General features: G+C 35.3%; 1 protein-coding gene across 1 annotated transcript in view; it reads left to right on the top strand.

The window, feature by feature from the left end:
- DENND1B (DENN domain containing 1B) overlaps nt 1-19,409 on the top strand; it is a 219,873-nt gene that overhangs the window by 110,676 nt on the left and 89,788 nt on the right. Inside the window, exon 13 of the mRNA XM_017864615.1 lies at nt 10,071-10,196. Coding sequence (XP_017720104.1) covers nt 10,071-10,196 — 126 coding nt within the window. The remainder of the gene's footprint in view (nt 1-10,070; nt 10,197-19,409) is intronic.

Genomic DNA, 19,409 nt, shown 5'->3' with positions numbered 1-19,409 from the left:
TGGGCGGCTTCAATCAATGACAGATGATTCTTGAGAAAATAATTTTTGAAATTTTATTTTTTGATGGGTGATTTTTTTTAAATTGGGAAATACTACTTTACTAGTAGAATTAGTTTGACGATTAAAACAGTTATTTAAATATATGGAGAAGTATTCACACATGTAAAGGTCTAAATATATAAAATGACAGAAGGGACCATCTTGTTATTTACTCATGAACAACAATGTAAACATAACTGAAATATTTAAAAATATAGATAAAAGTTATACTGAAAGGTGGTATAAATTGATTAAATAAATATATGCTTGAAATTCAGGGACACAGGCTTACAGAGAAATTTAAAGAATAGACAAAAATTGTTCTGAGATGGAGTTAGGACCATTTACTGAAAGTATGAGATGGATTAAAGTTATAGTAATTTTCTAAAATATTTTGGTGATTTTAGAACCCATTTCTAATAAATTTAGCTTTTTCATCTGTTTTCTATCTCATATAATTTTGGAGGAAATAGGGTAAAGCATCACATCATATTTTAGAAGCTACCCTACCCCCACTAGACAGAACAGGACAATTGTAAATGTTTTAAATGAGATATGTTAAAATCACAAATGATCTTCCTAAAATTTTTTGTGTGTGATTTAAATTGATAAAATATACTTGAAACCTGAAAAATGTTACTATTAGTATTGTTTGATTGTTTAATAGGTTAACTGAGATTTAAAGGGGGGGGGTCCTTTTAAAATCATTCACCAAAGCATTTAAATTATACTTATGGGCTGGTTGACTTTCTATGCATGTGTACTCTATTATTGTGTCAGTTTGACCAGTGGTCTTGGCTGTTCAAAGGTCATTGGTCACAGTTGTCCTGAATTACTAGTTCTTTTTTCCTGTGGACCCTCTGCTGTGTTGCATGCTGTAATCTTCTTAATGGCTTCATTCCAATATTCACACATAATATTTTAGATTTATTGACTGTTAGAAATACTACCATGCCAGTAGCAGTTCCGCTACTCTTAAGGTATTTAAAATTGGAAAAATAAATCAGGGCAAAGCTTTCAGGATTCCTTTGTTTTCGTTAAGGGAGGGGGAAAACCTCTTTTCCTGTCTTCTGACAAGAACACTTGTTTTTTGATTTCATCATTTCACTATAGATTTGGATCATTAAAAGAAAAAAATATTTTATTGGGAGTGATTTTAACGATATTGATTATTATATGGAATAACTTTTAAAGGCAGTAGATCCAATAAAATATACTCTTGTAGTTTTTGTCTATGAATATATTGTGACTTTATATTTTTAGTGGCTATGCCAAGTAGACACCTTCAAACATCTGTAGTATAGTTTGAATGTTTTGAAATAAAAAAAGTAAATGTTAGGACTCAGTTACAGCATCAATCAAAGTTAGTGTTATTGTGGTATGTTCATAAGGGTGAGAAAAAGAACCAATTGAATTAAATATAACATTTGAGATCTCAAATGAGTTGATTTTAATTTATGAAAATGCACTATTAAAACCTCCTATTCCAAATCTGCATACAATTTAGTTTTAATTGCATAATAATTTAAAATGTATTTCTGAGATATTCCTGCTCATTTTAATTTTATCATCAACATTTTAAAAGCAATTTGGAGGTTGTTACTATTTCAAATATAAATAGGATTACCCTCTTACCAGGAATTAAGCTAATAATTAGAATTATAAGATTTAGGAATTCTCTCCTCATATGAATATTAAATTAAACAATTATAAATTCCTATGGATGAAAGTACATTAGAATTGACGTCTGAAAAAGTTACATGTATTACAATATTCATTACAACAGGCAAGTTTTTTGACCTGTATTGCTTAACTGTCTCTAATAATTTAAATTCGTTCGATTGTAAGAATAGTAATGATATTGATAGGTCAATATGCTATTCCTATTTTAGATAAGAAAATCAAGGCACAGAAAGTATACTGTTAATGGTATATCTAGAGATTCATTTCATAGAGGTTGATCCTCAGGCCTGTGTCTGAAACAGTAGACCATGGTCCCTTTCATATAAATGTGATATACAATGTAATGAATAACTCCTTTAAAATATATTATAGAAGCTTACTTGCCACTTAAACTTGTTAAAGAAATATTAATTTGATCCATTTGATTTAAATTAGGATTTTCAGCACTATTTTTAAAACTTCATTTTGTCTTAAATATAATACTATTGGAAAATAATTTTGTGTTTTCTACTGTGAGGGTATATAGAAAATATGGTACACTTAAGAGTTATTGTACAAGTCACTGTAGACCACTGTATGTTACAGGATAGCTATATCCTTGTATGTAGCATATTTCATTACTAAAACATTGAAAAGACTTTATTATAATGATGCTATCTAAAATATCATGTATATTATAGTGAAGCTTTCAGGAATCATAAGAAGGAGTGCCTTAAATGGTTTTTTTGTGATTAAAAAAAAGAAAGACACGAATTGCTCTGAATCACCAAAAATCATTAAGAGCATATAAGAACTGGAGAAAGTCTCTAAATCTCTGATATCAAATATTTGAATATCTACATTCAAGTGAATTTATTAATTTGGGGATAAGCTTGAAAGAATTAGTTTTTTTCAGATAATTCTAAAATAAACTTTTAAAAAAAATATTAAGTTATGTAAGCAAATTAAACTCTTAGAACCACACGGACTGTCAATGGATATGTTTAATTCATTGAATATTTCCTGTAATCTAACATGAAGGTTTAACATCTTAAATTGTCATAATATATGTTATAAAGAAAAATAGGCCCCAGAGAATATTATATTAGTTCCAGGTTTGCCACAGTTCTGCTGTTATCCTTATTGTGTTTAATGGTAAATGAAGTCCCTAACAAATTTCTAGGGTGGTCAGGTTAGAAAGATTCATTCAGCTTCTAGAGTAATTTGGAGAGCATTTTATTACTTCAGGAGACAAATATTGCTTTTAGTTTGCCCTTGGAAAAGTATAGCCATGCTTTTTCTTCTCTCAATCTCCAGTTGGTAGAATCCAGGCATCTAGTTGTACCTTGACCCCGCCACACAGCCTTGGTACAGTGCTTCGTAAATAGGCGTTCAATACGTGATTGCTGAAAGGAAATATAATTGCACTTCTTTTATCTTTAGTAATAGAAGCTTGCTTTTAAAGTCTGTTTACAGTTACCTCCTAGAACATTTTATAAGGATGTTTTCATTTGACTTTAATAATAATGAAAATGAGAAACCTGGATGCATATATAAAATATACTTTTTTTGACTATGAGTATAACCTTTTATTTCCTGTGTTTAGAAAAAGAGACCATGTTGTAATGGCAATCATTGTGCTTCTGTATACCCAGCTGAATGTCTGTGGAAACTCAGCTATTCTTTTAAATAGTTATTATCAGAGATATAATTATTTACAAAGTAGTTTTTGTTTGTTTGTTTGTAGGTAAACTATTATAGATTTTGCTGTTCTCCCAACTGTTTTCTTGGTGTATATTTTAAAATATAAACCTTAAATACTAAAAGAAGACAAAAGCAAAACCCAAAAACCTTAACTGTGCTTCTAAACATTTAAAAGATTTTTGTTAGTTTCTCTCAATTGAATAAGAGAACCTAGCTTTCCCACAGCAATGATCCAGGCTTTGGTAATCCCTCCCTTTATGTCTCTGTACTTTTGCCATTCTAAAGTTGATTTATTGTTTGTTACTTTTAGTGATTTTAAGTGCTCAATGAAGTTCCTTGGCTTTCTCGTGGCTTTTCATTTCCAACTAAATTACCTCGCCTTACTTTTAATGTCTTCCTCCCACCCACCATGTATTATCTTAATAGCATGCTTCTTCCTCTTGTTACTGCAGATATATTTTTTTTCTGAAAAATGTAAACCTTGATTTTGGCTTTTAAAATTATTTCCAATTTATTTCTGGTCCTTTAAATTCTTGATTTTTCCACATTCAAGCAACTTTTTTGTGTGTAATATTGTGAGCACTGTCACAATAGCGGTTCCCAAACCTTGCTAATATCATAATGACCAGGTGACCTTTTAAATGAATTATGTTTCTGAGCACCATCATAGATACTTTGATTGAGTCAACTAGAGGAATAATTGTAGAATTGTGCCTGGAACAGGTTGTTAGATTTGTTCATTTATTCATTCATTCAACAGGTATTTATCAAGTATCTACTGTGTACAAACATTGTGCTAAGAACTGGGTATATAGTGGTGAACAAGCAGACATACACTCTTATTTCATAGAGTTTATGGTGTGTTAACACTCATCTAGTATTACAAATAGAGACAAATGTTATAAAGAAACAGAGTGCAGTTGGAGAGAATTACAGTGGTATCCTAATTTAGATTAAGGGTGAGATAGGTAGATGCTGAGCCTGTTCTAGCTCAGTGACACAGTAAAAAACCATGTGTGCCTCTGTGGTGCAGCAAGGCATTGTCTTATGTGGTAGTGCCTAAATTCTCGGGGGCTCAAATGTTCTTCTCCAGCTTAATAGTAAAGGCTGCAAGCCTGAGGTTTCATTTTTCTTATGACGTGGCAGGAACCTGATGCTGTGACAGTTGCACTGAGGATGGGATTTCAGGTGCACCAGTATGAGAAACTATGGAAGCAGTTAGGAGCTTGGTCTATATTCTTATTTCATATCTCTCATATATCTTTATACTGTTTGTTTATTATCCTTTATACTGTTTATTTTCCTTTATACTGTTTATTATCATTTATGCTGTTTGTTTACTGTTTGGTGTGTTTACTAGGGTACAAGCTAAGCTGCTATAACAGAGAGACCTAAATACCCATTCTTAGATAAAAATAGAAATATATTTATCTCTTGTATAACAATTAAGAGGTAAGTTTTCCAGAGATGTGGGACAACTCTGCCATCCTCAATACATAGCATGCAACTCCAGGTTTAAGGTATGCTGTTTGTCTACCTTGCCCCAGAAAAAAAGAGGAGAATCCACAGAGGGGTATTCATATCCCTTTTAGGGACAGCCTGAAAATGTCATGTTCCTCAACTCATTCCATTTGTCTGAACCCAGCCATATGGACACACCAAGTTCCAAGGGACGTTGGAAACTAGCTGAGTTAACCTAGTTTTGTTAAATATGTACCAGCCCAAACCTAAGATTTCCATTAGCAAAGAAAGGGAGAATAGATCTTGGTGGACTTAAAGCCATCTCTGCTATAAGTACACTGATATGGAAATAATTTTAGCCAAACTGAGATGCCATTTTTACTAGTCCGCACACTCAGATCAGCCTTTTGTGGTCCAGCCAAGCTCAGTGTATCAGGAACATCTTTATGGAGAATTGACCTCAATGATGGTGAGTATGAGTAAGCCAAGTGGGAGCAGGAAGAAGAGGGGGAGGAGAGATAACATATTTAAAGTTTTTCCTGTGGGGAAGAGGTTGGTTAATTCAAGACCTATACGGCTGTCGTGAAATAAACAAAAACATTATGCAAAATGAGATAGTAGAGATAGGCAGGGGAAATCATAAAATATGTGTAGTTCTTGTTAAAGACCTTTGGATTTTATTGGAAATTCATTGAATACTTGTAGATGATGCCATATTAGTTAGGATTTGACAGGTCCTTTAAACCAATGAAACAATGTAATGATACGCTCTGTAAGTATATCATATGCTTTTCATTTAATAAATGTTAAAGGTTACTGTTTTAATCTTCAAATAGAGACTTGTTAGAAAATTATTAAGAGAGAAGTGTTAATTTTGTTTCTTAATAAACTGAACTTTAGAAAGGTTAAAGAAGTGTGGGGATTTAATATCTAATTCATGTGGTAACTATAACATGATTCATGGAAGAGTAAAAGGTTTCAACTTTATATCTTTGTTCTACAGATGATTTTTTAACACTTTAACTTTTATAAATATATGTAGTTTCTAGAGAACAGTTTAGTTATATGAAAGGAAATATTTAAAAATATCTTAGGAGTGTTTTAGGTTGTGTAGATTATGTAAATATTATTTTAGAACAGTTATTTTTATCTTCTCTTCTTTACCCTGATGTTTCTCTTTGTGATCATTAAAAGTAAAATAAAAATTTCTAGGTATAGCAGTTAATATATTTTACTGCAAAACATATCTAGAAATCACATCTAAAAGTTAAGTAAAAGAAGAAATCTGTCACTTCTCGGAAAAACTCAACCCCCTTATATGCTCTGCCTTTCTGGCTTACTCTCCTTTGGTATAATTACGTCATTACTTAGACTGTGTGCACATGGCTTATGCTTTTTTAACGTGTACCTGTTTGGTGTGTTTACTCATGTAATTCTGTCCTTTTATTCGTAGTCACTTCAGTGCTAAGAGGGTAAAAGTGGGAAATTGGTGGTAATATTATTCATGCTACAGTGAGTTTCCACTGTGCTAAAATCCAGGTTATAATTCTTCCCATGGATGACTGCTTGGAGGTCTGAATTCTGACTGAAAGGAATTTAAAACATTTGATACAAGCAATGAAGTGATGCTTATTTCTGAATTTTCTTTTCATTGTTTAACTTTTCATTTGTGATCTATCCTAATACTAATTAGATTTTTTTTTAAAAAATGTATTTACAGAGTGTAAAGTCTCTAAAGACCATAAGATAAAATGTCCTTTGTGAAGTAATCCTTAGCCATTGGAGGTTGAAACTAGCTTACTTTCTTAAGAATAAAAAGATAAAACAATTGATATTTTTTCAATGTTTATAGGATTATGTGATAATAGCCATATGACTAAGGTTCCAAATGCTTTTTTGAATTCAGAGTTATGGGTGAGTATAAGCCTTAGGATTTCGTGGGAAGAGATACATTTATTTCATAACTAAACTTAGAAGTTTGGAAATTAAAGCAGAAAATGCTCTTTCCCAGACCAGGTATTTAAAAGTACAGAACGCCATCATTTTATAGATAAAACTGCTAAAAGCTAATTAGCACTGCAAAGGGCATTGGTAACTGGTGATAATTTACTCCAGTGATGTAAAGACCAGAAACACAGCAAGATTGATGCAATCATTTTATATTATATTAATATCCTTATATCTAAAACTGATTTTAAAAACAATTGTTTTCTTACAGACTCTTTTTGAGCATTCATTTGCACATGTAGAAACACTTAGCTGCCCTTCTGATCTCTGAAAAACAGGTCAACTTCAGATGTACTGGCAATTGAAGCCCACTAGAGTAGGTCAAGGAAAAATTCTTTTTATGTAATTTGTAAAAGTTGAAATAATATAGAAAGAGGCAAAGGAGAAATATAATTATATTTCTTGCCAGGCAATTTTAGTTTAAAATCTGTATGAAATTAGATAGTATACTCATGTAGAATAACACTGTCCAAAAAAAAAGAAATTGAGCCACATGTATGATTGTGTTTTCTTGTAGCCACATTAAATAATAAAAAGGTGAAATTAATTTTAATGATATATTTTATTTAACCCTGTATATAAATATTATTGCTTCCAAATATAATCAATATAAAATTTATTGAGTTTTTTTATTGTACTGAGTCTTCTAAATACAGTGTCTGTTTTACTCTTATGGCAAATCTGAGTTGAGACGAGTCAAATATCAAGTGTGTGTATGACTGATAGCTACCTTATTGGCCGGCATAGTTCTAGAACAAGTACTTTCTTTTTTCTATTTTCTACACATCCACAGGGAGCTCAGGAGCTATCATTGACTAGTTTTGGAAGTGAAGGCTGCATTTTTATAATTTGGTTCAGAATGGCTTGTGACAGTGTGTTTAATACTCCTGTATAACTCAAGCAACAATTATGCGGTCAAGGACTTGGTATAATGAAGGTTGAGGAATGGCTTGACTTGACTGTATTCTTAGTGAGCATACATGTTGTGATTGTCTGGAGAACATTGTGTTCTTGATTTATGGAGAACTGAGTTGTGAATTTCATGTTTTATTTTTAAAAAGTACACATTAAGGAATTTTCTTTTGCAGAGATGTAAGGGGCATTTTAATTTTTTTATTTTCTAAAGTAAAATCTTTTAAAACAACTATTTATGTATAATAATACTTTTAAAAGACTGGAATCATATTTCTTACATCATAATCTTTTGGGGTGTGTATGTAGTAATTAAATATGTATATTGATATTCACTCCCATTGTTATTGAAGGCATTTGAAACTTAAAATAGCATTAGAAGTTTCAGAATAAAGGACATTAATTTAGATTTATTTTGTAATTATTATTGTTTGAATATGTGGGTTACCTAAAAATATGCATTTATTGAGGTTAGATTTTAATAATAAAAACCTCTCAAATGAATCTTGGTTTATGCACTTTGTGGGCTAAATGAATTAGGCTCTCAACTTTTATCTGAATCTATGGAGCTTGGATATAAATTGAAAAGATCACAGCTATGGGGAGAAGACCTACACTGCAAAGGCCTCTCTGCATAGATTATGAACATAACTCAATAATTTTTTCAAAACTGTGGTTATAATTGGACCCAATGGGGGTCTGTTTCTTTGATCAGATCACAGTAACTGTGACTTTACACTGGAAAATGTCACTACTGTGAAGGTTTATCACCTGTAGAGCTGGTCTTTCCTCTGATGCTGTGTGCATTTCTCATTAGCATTATTCAAAGTTTAGTTGTTAATTAGGTTGACAGTTCAATTACAATCATCTACAAGTGAAGTCAGGGCTACTTGCATAAAGAAATAAAAATAACCCTTCTTGCATAGATATATGTGTGTATGTGTATATATGTGTGCATGTGTTTTTGTGTATATGTGTGCATGTGTATGTATGTGTGTATATGTTTGCATATATATGTATGCACATAGATACATAAAAGGAAAAATGACACTATTTTGTTATATGATAGTTTCATAAGGGTAAGAATATGCTCTGTTAAGTGAGCATTCTTTCCAAAATTTGTCTTACCAGTTTTATTTCTAAATAAAACAGAATTGTTACAGAACTTAACATGTTTCCATTTTAAGCATTGATGAATATATATGAGAACCAATATTTTTAAATGTGTAGAATATAGTTTACTATTTTGTGTGAAAGGAATTGGTACAGTGAGTTGGATACATAGGAACATTTTATATCTCCTCCTCCTTAAAAGTAAGAGTTTTCAGCAGGAGTATGATCTCACTAAAATTCTGTTCATAAATAATATGCGTTTTCTAAAATACATAGCACTTGAAATTAAAAGATAGAAAATGTATGAAAATTAAAACAAACTTAAATACCTTTTAAAATAAGCAAATTTTAGATAAGTTTTCTTTAATTTAGAAACCTTAGTGTTTTAATCTGATTATTGGTTCATGAGACAATGATATTGAACTCAAACCCACCATGTGGTAGTGGAAAAAACTGGACAGAACTAGGTTTAGATCCCAGCTTTGCCACTTATTAGCTACATAGTAAGGGCAAATGAATTCACATCTTTGTTCCTCTTATTTCTTCATTCATAGATGGGAATATGAATGCTTTTCTTAGAAGACTGTTGTGAATATTAAATGAGAAAATGTATAACATTTGCATAAAATTCTCCACTCATGGTATAATTTCAATAACTTTATCTCCTCTCCCCTCTTCTTTATCTCATAATGACAAAAACTATTCAACAAATGACTGGAAAATTATATATGCAAATGAGACTTCCAAAAATAAAATTAAATGGTAAGTGATCCTGGAGGACCTGTAACAAATAACCTTACATAGCAAAAACGAACAAAACCCAACCTGCTTCATCTCAGAACAAGTAGACACATGTTGTAATTGCTAAAAATCTGTAGAAATGTGGCTCACAAGCAGTTTATTGTAAAATAATTAAAGCTTATTTATGTCAAGAGGCCTTGGGAAAAAAAGAGAGCATAAACCAATTTGCATTAGCACGTTACTCTCCTCTCCTGCTTTCTTTCAATTAACAGACCAGCAGGTGCTCTCTGCAGTTAAAAAGATAAGCTATCAGGGAGGAGGATGAATTTTTGGCTGACCTGAAGACACTGTGGTTTGCCTGCTGATTGGGTTCCTACCTCGCTGTACCAATTTCTGAGGTGTTAATTTAACTGTTCCTTTCTGTCATGCAGGTCTCGGCCTTGAAAAATAAACTGAAGAAGCAGTCTACAGCTACGGGTGATGGAGTAGCTAGGGCCTTTCTTAGAGCACAGGCTGCTTTGTTTGGATCCTACAGAGATGCACTGAGATACAAACCTGTAAGCGTTTTGTTTCATCACTGTTTTAAATTGCTTTTTTATGGTTCTTTGGAATGAGACAGAAAAAAGATACATCATTTTAATATTGCATCTTGAAAATGTATCATGGAAATCTTTTAAGATCCAAAATATTATGTTTTAAAACATACTTTTCATCTCCAATTTTGACTTTTATTTTAGTTTTGTTTAGTACTCTTCCATTAGTATTTCCCAGAGTATTTGTGTCACCTTCTTAATACCCTAGAAGTGGAATACTTACTCCTTAACTAATGAAAAAATTGTATTACTGTAGTTTTTTTTTTTCTTTTTTTCTTTTCTTTTTTTTTTTTTTTGAGACGGAGTCTCGCTATGTTGCCCAGGCTGGAGTGCAGTGGCCCGATCTCTGCTCACTGCAAGCTCCACCTCCCGGGTTCACGCCATTCTCCTGCCTCAGCCTCCTGTGTAGCTGGTACTACAGGCGCCCGCCACCGCGCCCGACTAATTTTTTGTATTTTTAGTAGAGATGGGGTTTCACCATGTTAGCCAGGATGGTCTCGATTTCCTGACCTCGTGATCCGCGCATCTCGGCCTCCCAAAGTGCTGGGATTACAGACGTGAGCCACCGCGCCCGGCCTGTATTACTGTATTTTAAAACACTTACCTGATCTTGTTAAGATCCTTAAGAAATTCATAAGACAATTGGGCTTATTAGATTAATGTGTTTAGAAATGACAGGTACAAAGTGATACTTAAGAAAAATAGAACTTGAAGGTTTTACAATATTTGGAAATTTGTTGTCTTTGTAATTCATGACCCTTTGCTAAGCTGGGTTTATCTCTTTAGCATATCTTAGCTCGTTTTCTCATTCTTTCTGTTTTAATACCCTAATTATTATTGTGTAGAATTATAGCCAAGTTTTAAGAGTATCCAAAAGGTGCAAGTCAAAATACATTTGTTGGTTAGATTATGTTAGGCTGATTTTACAGAAATTATTAGACTATTCTTCCTTCACTGGGTGAGTAAGTTGTAAGAGATAGAAACATTGATTTAGTAATAAGAAGACCTGCTATCTAATAGGAGTTGTTACTACGCTGCATAACCTTGACCCGTCTCCTTATTCGCTCTAGATTTTGATCTTCGTATTTGTAAAATGAGAATTCTTATACCTTCCCCCTCTATCTTTCAGGGTGGTGTTAAACTCAATTGTAAACTATGAAGCACTAAACAAATGTGAATGGGTTATATCTTCTCTAAACTGACTTCTGAATTAGTGGTTCCCACTCAAGTGATCCTTATAGCTCTAAAAGGTCATCCAGTTATTGGAAGGATTCCTTAAATGCATGGGGAAATCAGCTGCTGTTTCTATAAGTGTGTTTGTCTAGTTTACATGCTAATCTTTTTGAGATATGTGTATATTTTTAAAGCATTATATAATTCATAGTACTATACAGAGTATACATATCTCACATGGGGGAGTCTTAAAAAATTGCTCATAGTTGTAAGGGTCACATTCTTTAAAAGACTGGAAACCAATAATCTATGCTACAGTAGAGCATATTCATGTTTCAATTGTTCAACATCAGTAAAACATAAAATGAGTTTGAAACAAAATTAGTGATTGATTCTGGTTACGTCAAATTTTAAAATAGGGATTGATTTCAAGTTTACAGTACAGGAAGGAAAGTTAAAAATATCACTTTGCTTGAATTTTGACATATTTAAGTACGTATTCATCTTAATAAACTAAACGTCATTTTTATTTTAAAATTGTTGAGTACTTCAGATTTGAAGAAAGGAGCAAATTGAAGCGAGAACATTTTCTTCAATGATTTAAACTATCCGTGTGTTGCGTACTGAGTGAAATAAATAAAATATCCCATCTTGAATATTAGTTACTATAGATTTCACTGTTTAATTTTCTCACCCTTTAAGCTTCATTGAGCAGATAGGAGTATAAGATTTCAGTGACTTTTTAAAAAAAAATCATCGTGAAAGCCAGATTGTTATTATCTGTGAAAAATGTTTAATTTTATCTTAGAGTATCTTTCTTGTTTATTGATCACATTTTGTTATAAATTTATTTGTTTAGTTGCCTACATTTTTTTCTTTTTACATTTGATATTTTCTTGTTTTCATTTCTGCTGTTAGTTTTTTTTAGGAGCTGAGTGATAGTATTTTCATTTTCTATGCCTTTACATTTCTTCTGACTCAATCTTTGAATGAAAGCTTCCTTTTTAATGTATACTGAATGCATTTAGATGATTATTTTCCATTTATTTTCACAAGAAATAGCTTTTAAGGAAAATTATTTCTTTTATGCATAAACTGCTTTTCAACCATTATCTTTATAAATTGCTTGTGTCATAATTTATTAAAAGTGTATTAATTTTTTGTTTTATAATTCTTTTGGTCATTGATATAATAGACCAATGTCTTCTCTCTTCACGTAGACCTTTTTTTAATATCAACCAAAATATTTTATATCAATCAAATATATTTTGGTTGATATTTTAAAAAGGGCTAAGTGCAGAGAGAAGTTTCAAAAACATATTTAAGGAGTATCCTGTAGCTATTATAGCACAATTGGAAAAGAAAAGATTACTCAGTAGGTGTTAATAATGTGAATTATTGGCCAGGTGTGGTGGCTCACGTCTGTAATCCCAGCACTTTGCACTTTGGGAGACTGAGACGGGCGGATCACAAGGTCAGGAGATCGAGACCATCCTGGCTAACACGGTTGAAACCCCGTCTCTACTAAAAATACAAAAAAATTAGCCAGGCATGGTGGTGGGTGCCTGTAGTCCCAGCTACTCGGGAGGCTGAGGCAGGAGAATGGCATGAACCTGGGAGGCGGAGCTTGCAGTGAGCCAAGATCGCGCCACTGCACTCCAGCTTGGGCAACAGAGCAAGACTGGGTCTCAAAAAAAAAAAAATGAATTATTTTACTAGACATTACTTTTTAAAATTTTATGATTGTTTATACACATAAAAATAAACCATTATTTCCTTACTTTTAACAGAATTAAACCTGTAGGGTAGACCAATGACTGATCAGTCTCAGGGGCCATCTCTTCACCTGGCATTCAAGGCCCTTACCATGGGCAGGGAGTCTGTTTTCCTTTTTTTCTAAACTTTGCCCTCACTTCAGAGAATTCTGCCTGTGACTTCAAATGTCCTAAGGTTCTCAGGCTTCCACACATTTACTTACAATGTTCTTTCTTCCTGGCAATGCTTTTCATCCTCACTTTTAATAGCTATCTAGTTCCTTCATGATCCTGAAAGCTGTAGTTTGTACTGACCCCTTCTTTCTCTGAATTAATTATACTTATTTTATTTAACACATTTCTTCAGCCTTATTTACATATTATTTGTTAATTACATTGTTATTTTAACTGATATTCATAATTTTTGATCACTATGAAAACATTAACCAACCATTGAACACCCATTGGATGACAGGATTTGATAGGCTCTTTGGATAAGTGTTCTTGTTGAATTTTTACAAGGCTTCAAAATATTACCCTTTATATTTTAAAGATGAGGAAAATGATACTCACAGAATTTGAGTAACCTCACTGTTTCTCTAGCTAGTGAATAGTGGGGCTTTGGTTTGAATCTGCTTTTTTCATGGTCCCTCTCTTGCTCTAGTGTGATATATTTCTCTTCTATCTTGCCTCTGTTATGATATGATGCTTTTTTTGAGATGGAGTCTCACTCTGTCTCCCAGGCTGGAGTGCAGTGGTGCAATCTTGGCTCACAGAAAGCTCCGCCTCCCAGGTTCATGCCATTCTCCTGCTTCAGCCTCCCGAGTAGCTGAGACTACAGGTGCCCACCACCACGCCTGGCTAATTTTTGTATTTTTAGTAGAGACGGAGTTTCACCATGTTAGCCAGGATGGTCTTGATATCCTGACCTCGTGATCCACCCGTCTCGGCCCCAAAGTGCTGGGATTACAGGCATGAGCCACCGCGCTGAGCCATGATACACTTCTTAAGATATGTTTCAAGGGCTCCAAGATGGCCAAATAGGAACAGCTCCAGTCTACATCTCCCAGCATGAGCGACGCAGAACACGGCTGATTTCTGCATTTCCAACTGAGGTACTGGGTTCATCTCACTGGGGCTTGTGGGACAGTGGGGGCAGGACAGTAGGTGCAGCCCATGAGCATGAGTCGAAGCAGGGTGAGGCATCACCTCACCCGGGAAGCGCAAGGGATCAGGGAATTCCCCTTCCTAGACAAGGGAAACTGTGACAGATGGCACCTGGAAAATCGGGTCACTCCCATCCTAATACTGCACTTTTCCAATGGTCTTAGCAAACGGCATACCAGGAGATTATATCCTGTGCCTGGTGTGGAGGGTCCATGCCCACGGAGCCTTGCTCATTGCTAGCACAGCAGTCTGAGATACAACTGCAAGGCGGCAGCGAGGTTGAGAGAGGGGCACCCGCCATTGCTGAGGCTCGAGTAGGTAAACAAAGTGGCCAGGAAGCTCGAACTGGGTGGAGCCCACCGCAGCTCAAGGAGGCCTGCCTGTCTCTGTAGATTTCAACATCTGGGGGCAAGGCATAGCTGAACAAAAGGCAGCAGAAACCTCTGCAGACTTAAATTTCCGTCTGACAGCTTTGAAGAGAGCAGTGGTTCTCCCAGCATGGAGTTTGAGATCTGAGAACGGACAGACTGCCTCCTCAAGTGGATCCCTGACCACCAAGTAGCCTAACTGGGAGGCACCCCCCAGTAGGGGCAGACTGACATCTCACACGGCCAGGTACCCCACTGAGATGAAGCTTTCAGAGGAACGATCAGGCAGCAACATTTGATGTTCAGCAATGTTCTCTGTTCTGGAGCCTCCGCTGCTGATACCCAGCAAACAGGGTCTGGAGTGAACCTCCAGCAAACTCCAACAGACCTGCAGCTGAGGGTCCTGACTGTTAGAAGGAAAACTAACAAACAGAAAGGACATCCACACTAAAACCCCGTCTGTATGTCACCATCATCAAAGACCAAAGGTAGCTAAAACCACAAAGATGGGGAAAAAAACAGAGCAGAACAACTGAAAATTCTAAAAACCAGAGCACCTCTCCTCTTCCAAAGAAACGCAGCTCATCGCCAGCAAAGGAACAAAGCGGGACGGAGAATGACTTTGACTAGTTGAGAGAAGAAGGCTTCAGACAATCAAAATTCTCCAAGCTAAAGGAGGAAGTTGGAGCCCATTGCAAGGAAGCTAAAAACCTTGAAAAAAGATAAGACAAATGGCTGACTAGAATAAACACTGTAGAGAAGACCTGAAATGACCCGATGGAGCTGAAAACCATGGCATGAGAACTTCGTGACGCATGCACAGTTGTATTCAGTAGCCGATGCGATCAACTGGAAGAAAGGGTATCAGTGATTGAAGATCAAGTGAATGAAATGAAGTGAGAAGAAAAGTTTAGAGAAAAAAGAGTAAAAGAAACGAACAAAGCCTCCAAGAAATATAGGACTATGTGAAAAGACCAAATCTACGTCTGATTGGTGTACCTGAAAGTGACAGGGAGAATGGAACCAAGTTGGAAAACCCTCTGCAGGATGTTTTCCAGGAGAACTTCCCCAACCTAGCAAGGCAGGCCAACATTCAAATTCAGGAAATAGAGAGAATGCCACAGAGATACTCCTCGAGAAGAGCAACTCCAAGACACATAATTGTCAGATTCACTAACGTTGAAATGAAGGAAAAAATGTCAGGGGCAGCCAGACAGAAAGACTGGATTACCCACAAAGGGAAGCCCCTCGGACTAACAGCAGGTCTCTCGGCAGAAACTCTCCAAGCCAGAAGAGAGTGGGGGCCAATATTCAACATTCTTAAAGAAAAGAATTTTCAACCCAGAATTTCATACGCAGCCAAACTAAGCTTCATAAATGAAGGAGAAATAAAATCCTTTACAGACAAGCAAATGCTGAGAGATTTTGTCAACCACCAGGCCTGCCTTACAAGNAAAAATGTCAGGGGCAGCCAGACAGAAAGACTGGATTACCCACAAAGGGAAGCCCCTCGGACTAACAGCAGGTCTCTCGGCAGAAACTCTCCAAGCCAGAAGAGAGTGGGGCCAATATTCAACATTCTTAAAGAAAAGAATTTTCAACCCAGAATTTCATACGCAGCCAAACTAAGCTTCATAAATGAAGGAGAAATAAAATCCTTTACAGACAAGCAAATGCTGAGAGATTTTGTCAACCACCAGGCCTGCCTTACAAGAGCTCCTGAAGGAAGCAATAAACGTAGAAAGGAACAACCGGGACCAGACATTGCAAAAACATGCCAAATTGTAAAGACCATCGATGCTAGGAAGAAACTGCATCAACTAACGAGCAAAATAACTAGCTAACATCATAATGACAGGATGAAATTCATACATAGCGATATTAACCTTAAATGTAAATGGGCTGAATGCTCCAATTAAAAGACACAGACTGGCAAATTGGATTAAGAGTCAAGATCTATCAGTGTGCTATATTCAGGAGACCCATCTCATGTGCAGACACACATAGGCTCAAAGTAAAGGGATGGAGGAAGATCTACCAAGCAAATGGAAAACAAAAAAAGGCAGAGGTTGCAATCCTAGTCTCTGGTAAAACGGACTTTAAACCAACAAAGATCAAAAGAGACGTGGCCATTACATAATGGTAAAGGAATCAATTCAACAAGAAGAGCTAACTATCCTAAATATAAATGCACCCAATACAGGAGCACCCAGATTCATAAAGCAAGTCCTTAGAGACCTACAAAGAGACTTAGACTCCCACACAATAATAATGGGAGACTTTAACACCCCCTGTCAACATTAGACAGATTAAGTAGATAGAAAGTTAAAAAGAATATCCAGGAATTGAACTCTGCTCTGCATCAAGCAGACCTGATAGGTATCTACAGAACTCTCCCACTGAAATCAACAGAATATACATTCTTCTCAGCAGCATATCACATTTATTCCAAAATTGAACACATAGTTGGAAGTAAAGCACCCCACAGCAAATGTAAAAGAACAGAAATTACAACACACTGTCTCTCAGACCACAGTGCAATCAAACTAGAATTCAGGATTAAGAAACTCGCTCAAAACCATTCAGCTACATGGAAACTGAACAACCTGCTCCTGAATGACTACTGGGTACATATCGAAATGAAGGCAGAAATACAGATGTTCTTTGAAACCAATGAGAACACAGACACAACATACCAGAATCTCAGGGACACAGTTAAACCAGTGTGTAGAGGGAAATTTATAGTACTAAATGCCCATAAGAGAAAGCAGGAAAGATCTAAAATCGACACCCTAATATCACAATTAAAAGAAACTAGAGAAGCAAGAGCAAACACATTCAAAAGCTAGCGGAAGACAAGAAATAACTAAGAACAGAGTAGAACTGAAGGAGATAGAGACACAAAAAACCCTTTGAAAAATCCATGAATCCAGGATCTAGTTTTTTGAAAAGATCAACAGCATGGTACTGGTCCAAAACAGAGATATAGACCAAAGGAACAGAACAGAGCCCTCAGAAATAATACCACACATCTACCACCATCTGATCTTTGACAAATCTGACAAAACCAAGAAATGGGGAAAGGATTCCCTATTTAATAAATGGTTCTGGGAAAACTGGCTAGCCATAAGTAGAAAGTTGAAACTGGATCCCTTCATTACACCTTATACAAAAATTAATTCAAGATGGATTAAAGACTTAAATGTTAGACCTAAAACCATAAAAACCCTAGAAGAAAACCTAGGCAATACCATTCAGGACATTGGCATGGGCGAGGACTTCATGTCTAAAACACCAAAAGCAATAGCAACAAAAGCCAAAATTGACAAATGGGATCTAATTAAACTAAAGAGCTTCTGCACAGCAAAAGAAACTACCATCAGAGTGAACAGGCAACCTACAGAATGGGAGAAAATTTTTGCAATCTACTCATCTGACAAAGGGCTAATATCCAGAATCTACAAAGAACTCAAACAAATATACAAGAAAAAAACAAACAACCCCATCAAAAAGTGGGCAAAGGATATGAACAGACATTTCTCAAAAGAAGACATTCATACAGCCAACAGACACATGAAAAAATGCTCATCATCACTGGCCAACGGAGAAATGCACATCAAAACCACGCCATCTCACCATCTCACCACCTCACACCAGTTAGAATGGTGATCATTAAAACGTCAGGAAACAAAAGGTGCTGGAGAGGATGTGGAGAAATAGGAACACTTTTACAATGTTGGTGGGACTGTTAACTAGTTCAACCATTGTGGAAAAGAGTGACAATTCCTCAAGGATCTGGAACTAGAAATACCATTTGACCCAGCCATCCCATTACTGAGTATATACCCAAAGGATTATAAATCATGCTGCTATAAAGACACATGCAGACGTATGTTTATTGTGGCACTATTCACAATAGCAAAGACTTGGAACCAACCCAGATGTCCACAAGTGATAGACTGGATTAAGAAAATGTGGCACATATACACCTTGGAATACGATGCAGCCACAAAAAAGGATGAGTTCATGTCCTTTGTAGGGACATGGATACAGCTGGAAACCATCATTCTCAGCAAAGTATGGCAAGGACAAAAAACCAAACACCGCATGTTCTCACTCATACGTGGGAATTGAACAATGGGAACACTTGTACACAGGAAGGGGAATATCACACACCGGGGCCCATCATAGGGTGGGGTGAGTGGGGAGGGATAGCATTAGGAAATATACCTAACGTAAATGACGAGTTAATAGGTACAACACAGCAACATGGCACATGTATACATATGTAACAAACCTGCACATTGTGCACGTGTACCCTAGAACTTTAAGGAAAAAAAAAAAGAGAGAGAGAAAAATGAATTAAATTTAAATAAATAAAAAAAAAAAGAAAAAAAGATATGTTTCCTGAATGTGCATTACTTCTAAACGAAGATACATAAAAGGCATTCAGTATTCACTAATGGAAAGACCAAGTTCAATACAAAGTCTTAGGAATTTTCTTCATAGAAACAGGTGGCATAGGCATCTCATAGTGGTTATATAAATTGGAGAAATGATTTGATATTTATGCTATTTTCATTTATGGTTTTGTTTACCTGGAGTAACTACTACTATTCAAACAGCTTCATCCTCTTCCCTTCAGTCTTCTAATTCTTCTCTTCCCTTCTTTGTCTTAATACTCTACACAGCAGGATTGAATGTATTGTACTGGA

Source organism: Rhinopithecus bieti, unplaced genomic scaffold (genome assembly GCF_001698545.2).
Source record: "Rhinopithecus bieti isolate Rb0 unplaced genomic scaffold, ASM169854v2 scaffold_74548, whole genome shotgun sequence".
Lineage (NCBI taxonomy): Eukaryota > Metazoa > Chordata > Mammalia > Primates > Cercopithecidae > Rhinopithecus > Rhinopithecus bieti.
The sequence above is the reverse complement of the archived record's forward strand: the minus strand, read 5'-3'. Positions and strand labels throughout refer to the sequence as shown.